This window comes from Scyliorhinus torazame, chromosome 29, assembly GCF_047496885.1.
Source record: "Scyliorhinus torazame isolate Kashiwa2021f chromosome 29, sScyTor2.1, whole genome shotgun sequence".
Taxonomy (NCBI): domain Eukaryota; kingdom Metazoa; phylum Chordata; class Chondrichthyes; order Carcharhiniformes; family Scyliorhinidae; genus Scyliorhinus; species Scyliorhinus torazame.
Window position 1 is genome coordinate 33,048,562 of NC_092735.1, and position 21,156 is coordinate 33,069,717.

The 21,156-nt window shown below is 47.7% G+C and overlaps 2 protein-coding genes across 2 annotated transcripts; both read left to right on the forward strand.

The window, feature by feature from the left end:
* The first annotated feature begins 180 nt into the window (after positions 1 to 180).
* LOC140404019 (ferritin heavy chain-like) lies at positions 181 to 4,718 on the forward strand. The gene is made up of 5 exons (XM_072492360.1): positions 181 to 283; positions 1,134 to 1,280; positions 2,073 to 2,198; positions 3,719 to 4,493; positions 4,627 to 4,718. The coding sequence occupies exons 1-4, from the start codon at positions 182 to 184 to the stop codon at positions 3,872 to 3,874; spliced, it is 531 nt and encodes a 176-aa protein (XP_072348461.1). The 5' UTR covers position 181; the 3' UTR covers positions 3,875 to 4,493; positions 4,627 to 4,718.
* Positions 4,719 to 17,317: 12,599 nt separating this feature from the next.
* LOC140403790 (ferritin heavy chain B-like) lies at positions 17,318 to 20,836 on the forward strand. Its single transcript, XM_072491955.1, has 4 exons — positions 17,318 to 17,453; positions 18,208 to 18,354; positions 19,859 to 19,984; positions 20,541 to 20,836. Exons 1-4 carry the CDS (start codon positions 17,352 to 17,354, stop codon positions 20,694 to 20,696), a joined length of 531 nt encoding a protein of 176 aa, XP_072348056.1. The 5' UTR covers positions 17,318 to 17,351; the 3' UTR covers positions 20,697 to 20,836.
* Positions 20,837 to 21,156: the final 320 nt, after the last annotated feature.

A 21,156-nucleotide genomic window follows, 5' to 3' on the forward strand; every position in this document is an offset into this window, starting at 1 on the left:
ACTCCACCCCAAACCTTTCATTGGTGCCTGCTGCATCGAAGATTCTTGATTGGCTATCGAGGATTGTCAATCATCATTGGTGATGTCATTCTCTGTTTGAATACAGGATGTCCCAGTTGTATAAATACAAGAGCTCGTGTCAGCAAGGGTCAGTTTTAGAACTGTTTAGGTGACAGTAAAGATGGCTTCTCAAGTGCGTCAGAACTACCACAAGGACTGTGAGGATGCTGTTAACAAGCAGATCAACCTGGAGCTCTATTCCTCCTATGTTTACCTCTCCATGGTGAGTTTTGTCTTTCTGGGTCTAGTTTCAGAATTAAAGTTATGGCATTATTGTAGTGTGGACAAGTAGAATTGCTCTAGGTCAATGAATTGGGCTTCAGACTCTATCTCTTGGCCAATCCTCCCCAGACTTAATCCAATGACCATTCTTAATATAGGCCTGCGGTGTTGACTGTTCCAGATAGCTTATTTACAGCTAACTGGGTTCCCTGGACAGTGGAATTGACTTGAAGATGTGTAAACTTAGTTGACTCAACTAAATCATATGAAACATTAGCTGGCTTGACTGTCCTAATTGGGTCCAAGTGGTAAGGTGGGTGAACTGTTGGATTTGAAAGGATGTATTTACAGCTAACTGAAATTGGCTTGTGTGGACTGAAAGTTCATGTAATGGCTAGCACTGTGGCTTCACAGTGCCAGTGTCCTAGGTTCGATTCCCTGCTGGGTCAATGTCTGTGTAGAGTCTGCAAGTTTGCTGCGTGTCCAACGACGTGCAGGTTGGGTGGACTGGCCATGATAAATTGCCCTTGTGACCAAAAAAAAAGTTGGGATGGGTTATTGGGTTACAGGGATAGGGTGGAAGTGAGGGCTTCAGAGTGGATTGGTGCGGACTTGCTGGGCCGAATGGCCTCCTTCTGCACTATGTAATAAAGGTGGTGCTTGCTTTATTCTCCTCCTACAAGGAGAAATTTTCAATGCTTTCAAAAAGATCAAAAACTTTTTTCAATGTGAGGCCATTTGGGAAGAGGTTACTCTTTCTTTTGGACTAACCATGCATGAGATTGGTTCTGACTCTTTCCTCTTTTCTTTCCCCCCCCCCCCCCCCCCCCAAATTGTGTCTTCACCTGCAGTCCTCTTACTTTGACCGGGATGATGTTGCCCTGCGTCACTTTGCTGAGTTCTTCAAGGAGCAGTCACATGAGGAACGGGAACACGCTGAGAAACTGATGGAATTCCAGAATAAACGTGGAGGCCGCATCATCCTGGAAGATGTCAAGGTTGGGTTAACTTTTTTTTTAGTATAATGCTAGGAAGGATTGACTAACCGATTGGAGATTAGGCTGGAGGAGGATTACTAACTTGTGTATTACAAAGCTAGAGATTGTTGAGTAAACTAGAAAGGCATTACATTGGAAGCAACATCATCCCATTGAAATTGGACACCAGCAGCAGACAATTGGGATGATATGCAAGCTAAACTTGAGTCTAATGATTTAATTGGAGGAGGTGGTTGCAAACTCATTCTCTTTCATATTTGCAGGCCATCCAATCTGGTGGTCCAAGGTAAAGAATATAACTTTCATCAATGCTAAATATTCTGCATTTGGATTATCCCTCAAAGACACTCCACCTTTAAGCATAATATTTGAGCAGCCCAAGATATGGGGGGGGTGGGAGGGAGGAGGGGGAGAGCAGTCTGGATCGGCTATTGAAATTACTTGGTACTGGGACCTGGGTTGTGACATTTGCATGTTGTCCTCATGACTGTGGGTTTTCACTAAACCCAGTTTGCTCCCACAGTCCAAAGACTCTGGTGAGGTGGATTAACTGCTAAAGCTTCCCTTTGCCACTCGTATGTCCCTCGTGCTGTAAACCCCTCACGCTGTAAACCCTAGTGATAGACTAGTGACTTGTTCCTGGAATGGTTAGCTACAGAAACAGATGTGCACCGTCAGGGTGTGGACAGGGAGAATGTTGCTAACTCTTGAAATGCTTGGGGATAACTCATTGATTCTTGTTAACCAATTTCACCCACTGACCCAAGCTCTTTCTTTCTCCCCAAACTCCAGAAACCAGAGCAGGATGAGTGGAGCAATGGTCTGGAGGCAATGCAGAGAGCTCTGCAGATGGAGAAGAATGTGAACCGGAGTCTGCTGGATCTGCACAAACTGTCCTCTGGGAACACCGATCCTCATGTGAGTTCCTAATGTCCCATTTAACAAAACATTCTTACCCTCGTGTCCCAGTTGCTGTAGTTATTGTGATATAATATCAAATGTGGAAGTCCTATAAAGAACCAGGTTATGATAACAATTGGATAAATATTCTTCAGGACACTGTTTGGTCCCTTGTACTACTATGGAAAAACTCCCAACACCTAATCTGTCCAAAACAAGATCCTTTTATTGTGTTCAGACAGATATAAGGAGACCTTTCTTGCCTGTGGAGTTCATTACCACAGGAAGTAGTTGATGCTAAAACATTGAATATATGCCAGAGGTGGCTAGATATAGCACTTGTGGAATGGGATCAAAGGCTATGGGGAGAAAGCAGGATTAGGCTATTGAGTTGGATAATCAGCCATGATCGTGATGAATGGCGTAGCAGGCTCGAAGGACCAAAAGGCCTCCTCCTGCTCCTAACTTCTATGTGTCATGTGGTAGGTTGGTCATCTGATACAGAGCATGTTATCATGAAGTCTCACTACTCTGGAATTTTCAACTGCTGCTGACCTGGTAACATGTACGTCTTATTACCCTCTATCTCCTGTTCTCAGGATGTGCCTCTTTCTAATACTGGTTCCGGGTCACATGACCTTGGTCTTGAGACCACATGGTGTCTGTACCACCACCTGCTGGTAGGGAGGTCTCATACCATCCAACTATGATATGGCTCATAGGCTGATCACCACAGAAACTACAGTCCTACTCTGACAATAATAATATAATGTATCCTGCTGCCAGCTAAAGGCTGACTAGATCATAATCTTGCATGATTGCACCTGACAGGGTAGCCATGATGCAGTGAAGCATATTGGCCTGGATTATGTGCATCAATCCCAGGCCTATGAGCCATAGCTTGCAAATACCCTGTTTGTTGTAGATGAGGTGAGACTTGTGTTTTAGGCTTTTGCTAATCCACACTGATTTTTAAGATGGGACAATCCATGAAGCAAATGGGAACTGGGGTTTTGCATGCCTAAATTGATAACCTTACCCCTGGAATAAGACTTGATGATCCACCAATATCTCTGCTGCACTTGTACAAGTCCGCTCTTGTCCCAAGAACATTCATTGAATTTCATAGAATTTACAGTGCAGAAGGAGGCCATTCGGCCCATCGAGTCTGCACTGGCTCTTTGAAAGAGCACGCTACCCAAGCCCACACCCCCACCCTATCCCCATAACCCAGTAACCCCACCCAACACTAAGGATAATTTTGGACACTAAGGGCAATTTAGCATGGCCAATCCACCTAACCTGCACATCTTTAGGCTGTGGGAGGAAACCGGAGCACCCGGAGGAAACCCATGCACACACTGGGAGGATGTGCAGACTCCACACAGACAGTGACCCAAGCCGGAATTGAACCTGGAACCCTGGAGCTGTAAAGCAATTGTGCTAACCACCATGCTACTGTGCTGCCCTAATTCCCTATGATCAGACCCTTGGTTTAAAAATTCCTCTTGGCTAATTTGTACCCTTCTCATCCTCAGTTATGTGACTTCCTGGAGACTCATTACTTGGATGAACAAGTGAAGATGATCAAGAAGCTCGGAGATCACATCACCAACCTGAAGAGACTGGCAGCCCCTGAGTATGGCCTGGGAGAGTACCTGTTTGACAAGCTCACCCTGGGGGAGAGTGACTGAACTGACTGCCGTTGTTTGTATAATTTGTCCTTTATGCTTGTGCTAGGACCGAGGCTACAAGTGAAATGCACTAGCTGTAAATAAAACTTATTGGCCTGTTGTCTTGTCTATTTTCAGATTAGGAAATGCTTAGTGTTACTGCTTATCGTTGGTCCATTATTGCATGTTGATGGTCTAACTTCATTGTAATCCTTAATTCTTCTGTGCATTTTTGTTCTAACCATAATAGAAATATGCAAGGATTGAATGTGTGGTTCTGGACAGGAAATCGTCACTGGGTAGTCTTGCTTGAATTCGTCAAGCTGGGCAGCAGAAATTAAATGTTTTCCAGTGTCGTTGGAGCAGTAATGTGTGCATAGAAATGCTGTGAAGGAGACCACATGCATAAAGTACCCTACACCTGCTCCTTCAGTACTCTGTTGGGCATGTAACAGCCTGAGAGCTCTGTTGGTACTGGAATCAATTGGGTCAATGGGCAATGCCACCTGACATGGTCAATTTACTCATCCAGCCAAAGCAGTGTTTTTTTTTTTTTTTTTTTTTTTGTTCTGATAATCTGTCTCTAGGCTCCAAATTGAATATTTTGTACTCTAGGAAAAGCCTTCAGGAAGGATTGAATGTGAAGAAAATGCAAATAACACCAAATGGGTCTTCTGTGGGACCTGAGCATAACCAATGACCCTTTAACTGGCTGGCTCGACCATTTCACAGTAATGAGTCAACCTGGGTCCTTGGTGCCATGAGTCCTACAGGTGGTGCCACATGTAGAACAGACCAGGTAAACACAGCACATTTCCTTCCCGAACTGGTATTAGTAAACCATGACCGTTGTCCTGGCCATCATTACTGAGGCTAGCTTTACATGCTACATTTATTGAGTTTAAATGCTGCCAGCTGCTATTGTGGGAGTTGTAGCCATGTCCCCCAGAGCTTTATCCTGGGCTGCTGGATTATGAGCCCAGTGATTACCTTGAGAAAAGCTTTTCAGTTAATACTTTTTCCTTCCCACCAGCTAACTATGGGCTTGCTCCATCAATTTACAACCCCCCCCCCCCCCCAGAAAAGTATCTATTTCCAGATCTTGGGTTGAATCCGTCTCTTCTGATTTGTATCCTGTCGAAACGAAGAGGGAAAGCTACTGAACCCAAAAGCACAGGATTCCAGCAAAAACCTTTAATTTGAAAAATTGAAGCGTTGCTTAAACACACGATAAACTATACACAGTGAGCAACGTTTTACAAAATAGCTTAGAAAATATTTTATCAAGGTACACAGACCTTTTTGGCAACCGCTCTTGCATAACTAGGAGTAGGCCATCTGGCCCCTGGAGCCTGCTCCGCCATTCAATGAGATCATGGCTGATCTTTTGTGGTCTCCGCTCCACTTTCCGGCTCAAACACCATAACCCTTAATCCCTTTATTCTTCAAAAAACTATCTATCTTTATCTTAAAAACATTTAATGAAGGAGCCTCAACTGCTTCACTGGGCAAGGAATTCCATAGATTCACAACCCTTTGGGTGAAAAAGTTCCTCCTAAACTCAGTCCTAAATCTACTTCCCCTTATTTTGAGGCTATGCCCCCTAGTTCTACTTTCACTCGCCAGTGGAAACAACCTGCCCGCTTCTATCCTATCTATTCCCTTCATAATCTTATATGTTTCTATAAGATCCCCCCTCATCCTTCTAAATTCCAACGAGTACAGTCCCAGTCTACTCAACCTCTCCTCCTAATCCAACCCCTACAGCTCTGGGATTAACCTAGTGAATCCCCTCTGCACACCCTCCAGTGCCAGTACGTCCTTTCTCAAGTAAAGGGACCAAAACTGAACACAATACTCCAGGTGTAGCCTCACTAACACCATATACAATTGCAGCATAACCTCCCTAGTCTTAAACTCCATCCCTCTAGCAATGAAGGACAAAATTCCATTTGCCTTCTTAATCACCTGTTGCACCTGTAACCCAACTTTTTGCGACTCATGCACTAGCACACCCAGGTCTCTCTGCACAGCAGCATGTTTTAATATTTTATCATTTAAATAATAATCCCTTTTGCTGTTATTCGTACCAAAATGGATAACCTCACATTTGTCAACATTTAATTCCATCTGCCAGACCCTAGCCCATTCACCTAACCTATCCAAATCCCTCTGCAGACTTCCAGTATCCTCTGCACTTTTTGCTTTACCACTTATCTTAGTGTCGTCTGCAAACTTGGACACGTTGCCCTTGATCCCCAACTCCAAATCATCTATGTAAATTGTGAACAGTTGTGGGCCCAACACTGATCCCTGAGGGACACCATTAGCTACTGATTGCCAACCAGAGAAACACCCATTAATCCCCACTCTTTGCTTTCTATTAATTAACCAATCCTCTATCCATGCTACTACTTTCCCCTTAATGCCATGCATCTTTATCTTATGCAGCAACCTTTTGTGTGGCACCTTGTCAAAGGCTTTCTGGAAATCCAGATATACCACATCCATTGGCTCCCCGTTATCTACCGCACTGGTAATGTCCTCAAAAAATTCCACTAAATTAGTTAGGCACGACCTGCCCTTTATGAACGCATGCTGCGTCTGCCCAATGGGACAATTTCCATCCAGATGCCTCGCTATTTCTTCCTTGATGATAGATTCCAGCATCTTCCCTACTACCGAAGTTAAGCTCACTGGCCTATAATTACCCGCTTTCTGCCTACCTCCTTTTTTAAACAGTGGTGTCACATTTGCTAATTTCCAATCCGCCGGGACCATGCCAGAGTCTAGTGAATTTTGGTAAATTATCACTAGTGAATTTACAATTTCCCTAGCCATCTCTTTTAGCACTCTGGGATGCATTCCGTCAGGGCCAGGAGACTTGTCTACCTTTAGTCCCATTAGCTTGCCCATCACTACCTCCTTGGTGATAACAATCCTCTCAAGGTCCTCACCTGTCATAGCCTCATTTCCATCAGTTATGTTATTTGTGTCTTCCACTGTGAAGACCGACCCAAAAAACCTGTTCAGTTCCTCAGCCATTTCCTCATCTCCCATTATAAAATCTCCCTTCTCATCCTCTAAAGGACCAATATTTACCTTAGCCACTCTTTTTTGTTTTATATATTTGTAGAAACTTTTACTATCTGTTTTTATATTCTGAGCAAGTTTACTCTCATAATCTATCTTACTCTTCTTTATAGCTTTTTTAGTAGCTTTCTGTTGCCCCCTAAAGATTTCCCAGTCCTCTAGTCTCCCACTAATCTTTGCTACTTTGTATGTTTTTTCCTTCAATTTGATACTCTCCCTTATTTCCTTAGATATCCACGGTCGATTTTCCCTCTTTCTACCGTCCTTCCTTTTTGTTGGTATAAACTTTTGCTGAGCACTGTGAAAAATCGCTTGGAAGGTTCTCCACTGTTCCTCAACTGTTTCACCATAAAGTCTTTTCTCCCAGTCTACCTTAGCTAATTCTTCTCTCATCCCATTGGAATCTCCTTTGTTTAAGCACAAAACACTAGTGCTTGATTTTACCTTCTCACCCTCCATCTGTATTTTAAATTCCACCATATTGTGATCGCTCCTTCCGAGAGGATCCCTAATTATGAGATCCTGAATCAATCCTGTCTCATTACACAGGACCAGATCTAGGACCGCTTGTTCCCTCGTAGGTTCCATTACATACTGTTCTAGGAAACTATCGCGGATACATTCTATAAACTCCTCCTCAAGGCTGCCTTGACCGACCTGATTAAACCAATCGACATGTAGATTAAAATCCCCCATGATAACTGCTGTACCATTTCTACATGCATCAGTTATTTCTTTGTTTATTGCCTGCCCCACCATAATGTTACTATTTGGTGGCCTATAGACTACTCCTATCAGTGACTTTTTCACCTTACTATTCCTGATTTCCACCCAAATGGATTCAACCTTATCCTCCATAGCACCGATGTCATCCCTTACTGTTGCCCGGATGTCATCCTTAAATAACAGAGTGCCATCCACGCTGTCCTTCCGAATAGTTTGATACCCTCGGATATTTAACTCCCAGTCGTGACCATCCTTTAACCATGTTTCAGTAATGGCCACTAAATCATAGTCATTCACGAAGAATACTACGAGCATTCAGGTAAAGTATACTTATGTTGGCTTTTTTACCTCTGTTCTGAATCTTAACACCTCGATCATTAACCTCTCCTAAGTTGTATTTCCTCTTAACCTTTCTCCTAATTTTCCTTGTCGTTGAACCCATATCTTCATGTAACAACCTGCCGCGTCGCTTACCATTAATGTTTTCACTTCCCGTTTTATTCCTTTTAGTATTCCTGGTCCTATTCACTGAGCTCCCCTCAGTCACTCTACCTTGTACTGTCGCCCTTTTTGATTTTTGACTATGGCTTCTCTGCCTTACACTTTCCCCCTTACTGCCTTTTGTTTCTGTCCCTGTTTTACTACCTTCCAACTTCCTGCATCGGTCCTTATAGACTCTTAACCATAAAATCCAGGGAAATATTACCTAAAACCGAGAAATTGCTTTCACTTTAAACAAAAGTACATTTCCACGACTTCCCAGATTTAATCCATGCTGGTGATTTTTCCAAAGGGCATTTAACACACTTTACCTCAAGACAATTATTTGCTTTCCTTCAACAAAAGTCTTTCAGAGTTTTTCACACACTCAGAAACACACAGGAGCTGGCTTTGAGTGGAACGGCACGGTAGCACAGGGGTTAGTACAGTTGCTTCACAGCTCCAGGTCCCAGGTTTGATTCCCAGCTTGGGTCACTGTCTGTGCGGAGTCTGCACGTTCTCCCCGTGTCTGCGTGGGTTTCCTCCGGATGCTCCGGTTTCCTCCCACAGTCCAAAGATGTGCCGGTTAGGTGGATTGGCCATGCTAAATTGCCCCTTAGCGTCGTAAAAGGTTAGGTGGGGTTACTGGGTTACGGGGATAGAGTGGAGTTGTGGGCTTGGGTTGGGTGCTCTTTCCAAGGGCCGGTGCAGACTCGATGGGCCGAATGGCCTGCTGCACTGTAAATTCTATAACATACCCCCCACAGGAACTCACAGAAACATTGGGGGCGATTCTCCGATATTGAGGCCAAGTGTTCACGCCGTCGTGAACGCCGTCGCGTTTCACGACGGTGCAAACAGGGCCCGGACACGACCTATTCTGGCCCCTACAGGGGGCCAGCACGGTGCTGGAGCGGTTCACGCCGCTCCAGTGTCCTTACGCGGCACCAAATGGGCGTCGCGCCAACCCGCTCATGCGCAGTTGGGGCAGCCCAATCCTGCGCATGCGCGGGGAACGTCTTACCCGCGCCGGCCCCTCACCAACTTGGTGCCGGTGTTCTGGGGCCGCGTGCGGAAGGAGGTAAGCCCGGGGGGGGGGGGGGGGGGGTGGGGGGGGGAGAGGACGGCCCACCGATCGGTGGGCCCCGATCGCGGGCCAGACCCCATCGGAGGCCACCCCGGTGAAGGAGCCCCCCCTCCCCCCCCCTCCCCCCCACCCCCTCCCCCAACCCCCCCCCCCACACAGGCTGCCCCCCCCCCCCAGCATTCCCGCAGAGTTCCCGCCGCCAGCGACCAGGGGTGGACGGCGCCGGCGGGAACCTTCGTGTCGTAGCGGCCGCTCGGCCCACCCGGCTGGAGAATCGGCGCTCGCCGGTTCCCCGAGCAGGCCGGTGCGAATCGCGCGCCGCTGGTTTCCGGGGGCTGGGAGAATCGCGTGCGGGGGTCGGGGCGGTGTGGCGCGATTCGCGCGGCGCCCCGACGATTCTCCCACCCGGCGTGGAGGGGGAGAATAGCGCCCCCTGTTCTCATAAACAACCTTTCCACCCCTTGTCTCTGCATTGTCTTCAAACATCCCTTTGGAAACTCAGATTCCCAAATATTAAAACCTCTCATATTCCTATTTTACCTCTATTTTGTGTCAATAAAATTTTAAAATGCCTGCCCTTTTGCTCATGAATCTCCTATGAAATGCAAATGTTCTTTGGCGCCTTTGAGACTCCTTGTTACGTGCAAGTTAAGACCCACCATAAGGCCTCATTGCAAAATGCAAAAAGATAACACTTTTAATCTTTCAACCCTTAGATTCCACAGACAATCTGACTCCGGGCACCTCGACACAACTTTTACCCTTACCTCCACAGAATATATCCATAATAATAGAAATTTAAAAATATACACATAGCATCACACAGTTAATTTTAGGAACTTAGTTGAGAATTGCGTTCATACCGATGATCATCCCTACTCCCGACAGGGGCGATACTGAATTCACAGATTTTCTTGTGGAAAGGAACAATCAATAGTTAGTTCCCTCAGAACCAAGCTTTCATCAGGAGTGACCATGTGATGTCCCTCAGTTTGGGCAAAGCCCTTTGTGACCACAGGAGGTTCACTCGGAATTCTTTTTCACCAGAATCAGTGTGAATACCCAAACACATTTTCTCTTCAGGTGGGTCAACTGTGCCCATCCATGGCATCGCCCCCAAGAGACTCGTGCTGGCCGTGTGACTGGTGTCTCCCGATGTGAATCACTGCCATCTCCACCTGACCATCAAAACCAGACATTTAGTCCAAGGAAACGCACCTCACCACCTAATCCAGGACTGACTCACTTCTGTAGAGAAGCCAAATGTGAACATGGGAATCTCATGCAAACAGTAGCTTCACAGCGCCAGGGTCCCAGGTTCGATTCCCAGCTAGGGTCACTGTCCGTGCGGAGTCTGCACATTCTCCCCGTGTCTGCGTGGGTTTCCTCCGGGCGCTCCGGTTTCCTCCCACAAGTCCCGAAAAACGTGCTTGTTAGGTGAATTGGACATTCTGAATTCTCCCTCTGTGTACCCGAACAGGCGCCAGAATGTGGCGACGGGGGGATTTTCACAGTAACTTCATTGCAGTGTTAATGTAAGCCTACTTGTGACGGGGACCGGGCCTAATTAGAGAGCTGTTTCAAAGAGATAGCATAGCTACCACAGGTTGAAAGGCCTCCTTTCGGGGACTTCCGGGTGCGGCGATGACCAGCTAGGTCGCACGTTTCGGCACCTCCCATTTGAACGGACTTTTGGGCTCTTATTGGGAGCCCCAACGGCAATTCTTGATGGCTAAACCCATTGTGCGGTGAAACAGAAGGGAATCCCCCCCGGATGTACATGGAGAAAGGAGATAATAGTGGCCGGATTGCAGAGGATCCTCTGGAGCAGCGGCAAGGAAGGGAAGCACGAAGCAAGATGGCGGCGGAGGGAGGCCGTTTGGTATGGGGCCCGGAACAGCAAGAGTTCCTTCGGAGATGTGTTGAGGAGCTAAAGAAGGAGGTGCTGGCCCCGATGCTGCAGGCGATTGAGGGGCTAAAGGAGGCACAGAAGACCCAAGAATTGGAGCTTCGTGGCGTGAAGGCAAAGGCTGCCGAAAATGAGGACGAAATACAGGGCCTGGTGGTGAAGACAGAGACACACGAGGCACTGCATAAGAGGTGTATGGAGAGGCTGGAAGCCTTGGAAAATAGCTCGAGGAGGAAGAACCTAAGAGTTTTGGGTCTTCCCGAAGGTGCAGAGGGAGCGGACGTCGGGGCATATGTGAGCACGATGCTTCATTCCTTAATGGGACCGGAGGCCCCGACGGGCCCCTTGGAAGTGGAGGGAGCATATCGAGTCCTTGCGAGAAGACCGAAGGCGGGAGAAATACCTCGAGCTATAGTGGTGAGGTTTCACCGCTATAAAGACAGGGAGATGGTCCTGAGATGGGCGAAAAAGACACGGAGCTGCAGGTGGGAGAACGCGGTAATCCGCGTGTACCAGGACTGGAGTGCGGAGGTGGCGAGAAGGAGGGCGAGTTTTAATTGGGCCAAGGCGGTGCTCCATAGAAAGAAAGTTAAATTTGGTATGCTGCAGCCGGCGAGACTGTGGGTTACACATCAAGGGAAACACCACTACTTTGAGACGGCAGAAGAGGCGTGGACATTCATTGAAGAGGAGAAGCTGGACTAGACTGGAGAGAGAAAGAACTTTTGTAATAAAGCAGTGGTGTGATTGCATGGGACTGGGAATCGGAAGGGGGGGAAAAAAATTTCTTCCCCTCGATGGGGGGGGGGTATGGTGAACTGTGGGCGCTGGTGGGGAAGGAGAGAGGGAGCTGCGCCATTAGGGGCGGGGCCGAGTGGGAAGCGCGGGCTTTGCTCCCGCGCTATGGTAATTGTGGCGGGAAAAGGGGGCGCAGGAAGGAGGGAGCCATAGACAATGGGAGGCTGAGGATAAACGGGGGAAGCCGAGGTCAGCCAGATTTTGCTGACTTCTGGAAGCAACATGGGGGAGCAATCACGCTAGAGGGAGATCTAGCGGGGGGGGGGGGGGGGGGGGGGTAACTGGGTTGCTGCTGTTAAGGGGAAGGGGGAGCTGCTACGGGATGGGATGGTCGGGACGGGAGGACACCGTTGGGGGGACAAGTGGGTGCGTGGGAACCGGGTGAGGAGCTGGTCTAAAAAAGGGGATGGCTGGTCGACGAGGGGGGGGGGGCCCAACCCGGTTGATCACGTGGAACGTGAGAGGGCTGAATGGGCCGATTAAGAGGGCAAGGGTACTTGCGCACCTAAAGAAATTAAAGGCAGATGTGGTCATGCTGCAGGAGACGCATCTGAAACTGGCGGATCAGGTCAGATTACGAAAAGGATGGGTGGGACAGGTATTTCACTCGGGCTTGGATGCGAAAAATAGAGGGGTGGCAATACTGGTGGGGAAACGGGTATTGTTTGAGGCGAAGACCATAGTGGCGGACAGTGGGGGTAGATACGTGATGGTGAGTGGCAGATTGCAAGGTGAGGCGGTGGTTCTGGTGAACGTATAGGCCCCGAACTAGGATGATGCCAACTTCATGAAGCGTGTGCTGGGGCGTATCCCGGACCTGGAGGCGGGAAAGTTGGTAATGGGGGGAGACTTCAACACGGTGCTGGATCCAGGGCTGGACCGGTCCAGGTCTAGGACCGGGAGAAGGCCGGCAGCGGCCAAGGTGCTCAAGGACTACATGGAGCAGATGAGAGGAGTGGATCCCTGGAGATTTACTAGGCCTAGGAGTAAAGAGTTCTCCTTCTTCTCCCATGTCCACAAGGTGTATTCTCGGATAGACTTCTTTGTCCTGGGAAGGGCGCTGATCCCGAAGGTGGCCGGGACGGAGTACTCGGCTATACCCATTTCGGACCATGCCCCACATTGGGTAGATCTGGATGTAGGAGAGGAAAAGGAACAGCACCCACTGTGGAGATTAGATATGGGATTGTTGGCGGACGAGGGGGTGTGTGTAAGGGTAAGGAGATGTATCGAAAGGTATCTGGAGATTAATGACGATGGAGAGGTTCAGGTGGGAGTGGTCTGGGAAGCGCTGAAGGCGGTGGTCAGAGGGGAACTGATTTCCATAAGGGCCCATAAGGGGAAACAAGAGAGCAAAGAGAGGGAGAGATTGTTGAGAGAAATTTTGAGGGTAGATAGGCAGTATGCGGTGGCCCCGGATGAAGGACTATACAGGGAAAGACGAAGGTTGCACACGGAATTTGATTTGTTGACCACGGGCAAGGCGGAGGCACAATGGAGGAAGGCACAGGGAGTGCAGTATGAGTACGGAGAGAAGGCGAGCCGGTTACTGGCCCAACAACTGAGGAAGAGGGAGATTGGAGGGGTTAGGGACGAGGAGGGTGAGATGGAACGGGGAGCGGAAAGGGTGGACGGGGTGTTTAAGGCATTTTATGAGAGGCTGTATAAGGCTTAGCCCCCGGAAGGGAAGGAGGGAATGATGCACTTCCTAGACCAGTTGGAATTCCCGAAGGTTGAGGAGCAGGAGAGGACAGGACTGGGAGCACAGATTGAGGTGGAGGAGGTGGTAAAAGGGATTGGGAGCATGCAGGCAGGGAAGACCCCGGGACCGGATGGGTTCCCGGTGGAATTTTATAGGAAATACGTGGACCTGCTGGCCCCGCTTCTGACGAGAACCTTTAATGAGGCCAAGGAAAGGGGGACGTTGCCCCCGACGATGTCGGAGGCGACGATATCGCTGCTCTTGAAAAGGGACAAAGACCCGCTGCAGTGCGGGTCTTACAGGCCTATCTCCCTCCTGAATGTAGATTCCAAGCTTCTGGCCAAGGTGATGGCGACGAGGATGGAGTATTGTGTCCTGGGGGTGGTTCACGAGGATCAAACGGGGTTTGTTAAGGGGAGACAATTGAACACTACCATACGGAGGCTGTTGGGTGTGATGATGATGCCCCCGCCGGAGGGGGAGGCGGAGATAGTGGTGGCGATGGATGCAGAGAAAGCATTTGATAGAGTGGAGTGGGATTACCTGTGGGAAGTGTTGAGGAGATTTGGATTTGGAGAGGGGTTTATTGGATGGGTTCAGCTCCTGTACAGGGCCCCGGTGGCAAGTGTGATTACAAATAGGCAGAGATCTGACCACTTCCGTCTATACAGAGGGACAAGACAGGGATGTCCTCTGTCCCCGTTACTGTTTGCGTTGGCAATTGAGCCACTGGCCATAGCGCTGAGGGGCTCTAGGAAGTGGAGGGAAGTACTTAGGGGAGGAGAAGAGCACCGGGTGTCACTATACGCGAATGATTTGTTGTTGTATGTCGCGGACCCAGTGGAGGGGATGCCCGAGATAATGCAGACACTCAGGGAGTTTGGGGAATTTTCAGGATATAAATTGAATATGGGGAAGAGTGAACTGTTTGTGATGCACCCTGGGGAACAGGGCAGGGGAATTGATGATTTGCCGTTGAGGAGAGTAACAAGGGATTTTCGGTACCTAGGGATCCAGATGACCAGGAACTGGGGAACCTTGCATGAGCTTAATTTAGTCAGATTGGTGGAGCAGATGGAAGAGGACTTTAGGAGATGGGACATGGTGCCCCTGTCACTGGCGGGTAGGGTGCAGGCAGTTAAAATGGTGGTCCTTCCGCGGTTTCTTTTTGTGTTCCAGTGCCTCCCTGTGATGATTACAAAGGCCTTTTTCAAGAAAGTGGATAAGAGCATTATGAGTTTTATATGGGCTGGGAAGACCACAACAGTGAAGAGGGGGTTCCTGCAGCGTAGTAGGGATAGGGGGGGACTGGCACTGCCGAGCTTAAGTGACTATTATTGGGCCGCCAACATATCAATGGTATGCAAGTGGATGGGGGAAGGGGAGGGAGCGGCGTGGAAAAGACTAGAGATGGCGTCCTGTAGGGGAACCAGCCTAAAAGCATTAGCGACGGCGCCTTTACCGTTCTCCCCGAAGAAATACACCACAAGTCCAGTGGTGGTAGCAATGCTGAAAATTTGGGGGCAGTGGAGCCGGCATAAGGGAGTGACGGGTGCCTCGGTGAGGTCCCCGATAAGGAACAACCACAGGTTCGTCCCGGGGAAGATAGATGGGGGATTTAAAGTCTGGCAGAGAGCAGGGATTGTGAAATTGAAGGATTTGTTCCTAGGCGGGACGTTTGCGAGTCTGGGAGCACTGACAGAAAAATATGGGTTGCCACCGGGGAATGCATTTCGATATATGCAACTGAGGGCTTTTGCGAGGCAACAGGTGAGGGAATTTCCGCGGCTCCCGGCGCAAGAGATTCAGGACAGAGTGATTTCGGGGGCATGGGTGGGGGATGGTAGGGTGTCAGATATATACAGCGAAATGAGAGACGAGGGGGAGACGATGGTGGAGGAGCTGAAGGGAAAATGGGAAGAGGAGCTAGGGGAAGAGATTGAGGAGGGGCTGTGGGCAGATGCCTTAAGTAGGGTAAACTCTTCGTCCTCGTGTGCCAGGCTCAGCCTGATACAATTCAAGGTTCTACACAGGGCGCATATGACGGGAGCAAGGCTGAGTAGATTTTTTGGAGTGGAGGATAGGTGCGGGAGATGCGCGGGAAGCCCAGCGAACCACACCCACATGTTTTGGTCATGCCCGGTACTGCATGGGTTCTGGGTGTGGATGGCGAATGTGCTTTCAAGGGTGGTGGGGGTCCGGGTCGAGCCAGGCTGGGGGTTGGCGATATTTGGGGTTGCGGACGAGCCGGGAGTGCAGGAGACGAGAGAGGCTGATGTTTTAGGCCTTTGTGTCCCTAGTAGCCCGGCGAACGATATTACTTATGTGGAAAGAAGCTAAACCCCCAGGAGTGGAGGCCTGGATAAATGACATGGCGGGGTTTATAAAACTGGAGCGGATAAAATACGCACCAAGAGGTTCGGCGCAAGGGTTCACCAGGCGGTGGCAACCGTTCCTCGACTATCTCGCAGAACGATAAAGGAAATGGGAAAGGTAGCAGCAGCAACCCAGGGGGGAGGGGGGAGGGGGGGAGGGGAGGGCCCATCCAGGCCCTCAGGGGTTTTGTACAGGTGTTTGTATATGAGTTATTTATATTGGTTTTTGTGACTTTATTATTTTGGATATTGGCTAGTTTTTATTTTTGTTGCTGGCAGTTGCCATCTAGTTAATATATTATTTATTCTTTTTTAAAAAACGGTCATCATTATTATTTATATTGTTTTAAAGTTGCAAAAGGGGAAAATTTTGTACTGTCTTTGTTTGACCGAAAAATTTGAATATAATATATTTTTTTTTTAAAAAAGAAAGGCCTCCTTTCAATACTTTATAAATCTATGGTGAGTTCAAGATGAGCCTGAGAGTTCGGGAACATCCGAATCTCATCATTTCAATCAGATTCAAATAACCTTTAGCCACATTGAAAATTTATATAAAAGGATTCATCTGACCTACAACAATCAGGAAAAGCACAGCTGCTCCATCAAGCTTGTCCAAAAACACGGTGCAGGAAATGGAGTCTGTGGGTGACAGTGGCTTCAGTGATGTTCACTCCCTCTCATACTCGCTGAATTTGACAAGACAGCATCTCATCAGAATATAAAATAAAGTTGCTGCATCCCACTATCCTTTCCGCAGTTAACACCTCCAAGCAGCCAATCCTCAGACAGAAAGCCCATTCCCTAAATTAGGACCAGAGCTAGTTCTCACTACCTGCAGAGTGGTATTCCCATTTCCCTATCCAATGGTTGGTTTGCAAGTTCATTTAAGGCGACTTGATTGCTTTGAAAATGGTATCAGCTTTACAGTTCCTTAGTAACAAACTTGACTAGATTTTGAAGAAACTACTTCAGCAAAGATAACACTTTATTATTAGCTGTGGGTCCCTAGCATTAATCAGGTTATTTCAGGTGTGAAGATGGTCAATGTGGTCAAAGATTGTGACATTGTCAAGACTAATCTGCCAACCCTGTCTGCATTCCAAAGCTCTGATTGGCCCTGAGACTCATTTTCCCCCTCCTCCCCCTCCCTCCAGCACCCTCTTATTTGTTAATTGGTACCTGGAATTCGTGTCAGATTCCTGATTGGCTATCAGGAATTGGCAATCATCATTGGTGATGACATTTTCTCCCAGTTGTATAAATACAAGAGCTTGTGGTTAGGCAGGGCCAGTTCTAGAACTTTTTAGGCGATAACAACAGTGAAGATGGCTTCCCAAGTGCGTCAGAACTACCACAAGGACTGTGAGGATGCTGTTAACAAGCAGATCAACCTGGAGCTCTATTCCTCCTATGTTTACCTCTCCATGGTGAGTTTTGTATTCCTGTGATGATGGATTTTATTTCCACTAAAAGAGCTGGCTTTATACCATGTATTCTTTTTTAAACCTGAAGGAACAAGGCTTTTGAGCAGTGTGTGTAACATGGGGTGACTTTCAGTGAATGGATACTCTCTCTAACAGCTGCTCTCTTATGTGGTGTTTAATATGAAGTTGGCTCAACTGCTCCTGGAGTTTGTAACTTAATGATTTGACCATAATAAAACAGGAGCTGAATTGGGCTATTTGCCTAATTGAGTCTGCTCTACCATTCAGTCTTGGCTGATGTTTTTCTCATTCCCCTTATGAATCAATATTAGCACTTGGTCAGGATTGTGATTGTTAAAACTGGGTAAAAGCTTTGTTTCAATAGAATGACCAGGCTGGTGAATGACTTGACTCATTAAGTTGTGAAGTGGAGCTCCTTGGTGTTTGCACTGTTGGAACCACTGCTAAACTATTGGAATAAACTGATAAATGAGGGTAATTTGGAACACTTGCCCATGTGTTTTTCTGGTATAATGTGAAGAATAGTGTGCACAACCCAATGTGGAATAGCCCAGTTGTTATGTGAACTTTGAAGCCTACTTGTGACAAGTGATTTTCATTTGTGGTGACTAGGGGATTTTCACAGAACTTCATTGCAGTGTTGATGTAAGCCTACTTGTGACACCAATTCCCAAAGAGGGGAAGGTTTTTTTTCTGGTGATCTTAATTTGGTGTAAGATTTAAATGCTCTCCACAGTCCTTTTACTTTGACCGGGATGATGTTGCCCTGCGTCACTTTGCTGAGTTCCTCAAGGAGCAGTCACATGAGGAACAGGAACATGCTGAGAAACTGATGGAATTCCAGAATAAACGTGGAGGCCGGATCATTCTGCAGGATATCAAGGTTGGATTTTTATGAATAACACTTCCTGTCCTAATTTCTTCACATTCAATCTTTTTTTTTTTTTCCTGGGACCCTCTTTTACTACTGGTTGCCCTTGGCTCCCCTTTAATGCTTGGTCCTTACGAGCTCACTCTAATTGGGTTTACAGAGCGTGCAGAGGTCGGTCTGCTTTGTGTGTCATCTTTGTTGAGAATAGAAAATCTAACCTCTTGTTGGCCATTGTGAAGAGCAAGAGCTGTTTTTAAAAAATATTTGGAGTACCCTAATCCCTTTTTTCCAATTAGAAGCAATTTAGTGTGGCCAATCCACCTACCTACCCTGCACATCTTTGGGTTGTGGGGGCTAAACCATGCAAACATGGGGATAATGTGCAAACTCCACAGTGACCCAGAGCTGGGATTGAGCCTGGGACCTCGGCACCATGAAGCAGCAGCAGTAACCATTGTGCCACTGCTGGCCAAAATGCTGTTGTTTTACAGCACTGGATGCCTGGGAGATGCTACGCCAGAATGTTGGGGCTTGTGTTCAGGTCGGGTACAGTGCCGTAGTGTCTCCATTGGAGTCAACTAAGTTATAAACTGGCTCTCTCCAATCTCCATTTTTCACTACAATCTGAAACTACATTTGCATTGGCACAATTAACAAAACCATCCATAAGGGATCCATCTTTATCCCAAAATCTTGTTGACTGTAAGCCCTGCCCTAACACCTGGAGTGTCGTGCTCCAGATCCTGGCCAGTTTGAGTCTCTGTAGCAGAACTGTAATTTTCAGTCCTCTTTACTTGCTAGCAGCTAGAAAATGGTTCTCCTGTATTTTGGCACCAAATTTACGAGGGGCAGGATTCTCCCATCTTGCGGCAGTGTCCACGCCGTTGCGTTTCATGACTGTGAATGGGCCATTAGGAGTACTGACTTCCCTACAGGGGGCCAGCACGGCGCTGCTCCAGCCCCTCATCCTGGCGCAAACTACGACATGCGCGATGGCCTCCCTCAACGCGCCGGCCCCAACGCAACATGGCACGGGGGTTCAGGGGCCGGTGTGGAAGAAAATAGGCCCAGGGAGCGACGCCGGCCCACCGATCAGTGGGCCCTGATCGCAGGCAGAGTTGCTGCGACCAGGTATGGACATCGCCGGCAGGACTCTGCCTTTTTAGAGCGGATGGGCCAAGCGGCTGCGCCTTGGCAGCCTGGCCGTGTACAGTGGCCCGCAACTGGTGCCACACCAAACGTGCCAGTGTTGGGGCAGTGTGGCCCAGTTGCAGGGATTCTCTGGCCTGGCACCAAGCTGGGAGAATCCCACCCATACATGGTGCACTGCTGCCACCTCTGGCCAGGAGGCTGCACACAGCCTCTTTTCTTTCTCATTTAAAAGGTAGCAGTGGCCACCATTTGCAATTGTATATTTAAAAGAAGGCTGGAAATGGTCATTGGCCACTTCTCCCACCAATTTCATTTGAAGGTTTTTTTATTCTCCTATAATGACCTGTCCGCCTTCCCCTTTCAGAAACCAGAGCAGGATGAGTGGAGCAATGGACTGGAGGCAATGCAGAGAGCTCTGCAGATGGAGAAGAATGTGAACCAGAGTCTGCTGGATCTGCACAAACTCTCCACTGAGAACATTGACCCTCACGTAAGTTCTTGATGCCTTGATGTGAGATGCTGGGAAGACTGGAATATTGCTATGCTTGCACTTGTCAAAACATCTGACAGCTTCATGTTTGGATGGAGGTCTCCTGCATTCTTGGAGGTAGTGGTGGTGCAGTGGTTTTATCACAGGACTATTAACCAGAAACCCAGGATAATGATCTGGGGACCTGGGTTCGAATCCTGCCATGGCAGATGGAATTTGAAATCAAAAAAAAATGTGGAATTATGATGACCATGAAACCATGGTTGATGTCATAACCCCATCTGGTTCACTAGTGTCGTTTAAGGAAGGAAATCTGCAATCCTTACCTGGTCTGGCCTACATGTGACTCCAGACCCACAGCAATGAGGTTGACTCTTAACTTGCAACTAGGGATGAGCAACCAACCATGTCCCATGAACAAATTGTTTTGAAGCCACTTGTGGTTTGCTCAATAGGCTTTGGGGAAATAATGTGGATGTAATATGGGTCTAAGCTATTAAAACTAAAGAGGAAAATGAACTGTTGATTAAATTTGCTGTTTCTTGCCCCATATTAGTTATGTGACTTCCTGGAGATTCACTACTTGGATGAGCAAGTGAAGATGATCAAGAAGCTCGGAGATCACATCACCAACCTGAAGAGACTGGGAGCCCCTGAGAATGGCACGGGAGAGTACCTGTTTGACAAGCTCACCCTGGGGGAGAGTGACTGAACTTGCCACAGGTCTGGGTCTACATTGTGTAAGATCCAACAGCTTGTTTTCTATAGGTTCTCTCTCGTACATGAGGATTGGCTTTTCACTCTGTAATCTTGGTGACCTGTTGCTGCAAATAAAAGCTATTAAATGTTGAACCTCTTCAATGTGCTTTAAGGATTCATCTCGACATGTGCTGAAGTGGTTTGATTGAGGCAGTAAGTGTGCGCTAACTAATTATTCCTATCCAACATGCACAGGCCTATGACATTATTCACCATTGCTGAATGACTGTTTTTGTTACAAAATAATTATTAATTTTGTAAAGGCTGGCAGTGAGCTAATGCAGCTGATCATTCATTTGATAAACTTGCATTAGTCCTGAATTTGAGGTGGTGACCCAATTGCAAAATGTTGGGCTCATTGACAATGATGCCTATTTTGATTCTCCACTCTTAATCTGTCTGGGCTTCATAAC

Excerpts from the sequence above, each read along its gene's own strand:
- LOC140404019 (XM_072492360.1), top strand. The coding sequence starts at position 182 with ATGGCTTCTCAAGTGCGTCAGAACTACCACAAGGACTGTGAGGATGCT. Across the intron at positions 284-1,133 it reads CCTATGTTTACCTCTCCATG|TCCTCTTACTTTGACCGGGA; the intron begins GTGAGTTTTGTC and ends CTTCACCTGCAG. Across the intron at positions 2,199-3,718 it reads CTGGGAACACCGATCCTCAT|TTATGTGACTTCCTGGAGAC; the intron begins GTGAGTTCCTAA and ends TCTCATCCTCAG.
- LOC140403790 (XM_072491955.1), top strand. The coding sequence starts at position 17,352 with ATGGCTTCCCAAGTGCGTCAGAACTACCACAAGGACTGTGAGGATGCT. Across the intron at positions 17,454-18,207 it reads CCTATGTTTACCTCTCCATG|TCCTTTTACTTTGACCGGGA; the intron begins GTGAGTTTTGTA and ends TGCTCTCCACAG. Across the intron at positions 19,985-20,540 it reads CTGAGAACATTGACCCTCAC|TTATGTGACTTCCTGGAGAT; the intron begins GTAAGTTCTTGA and ends GCCCCATATTAG.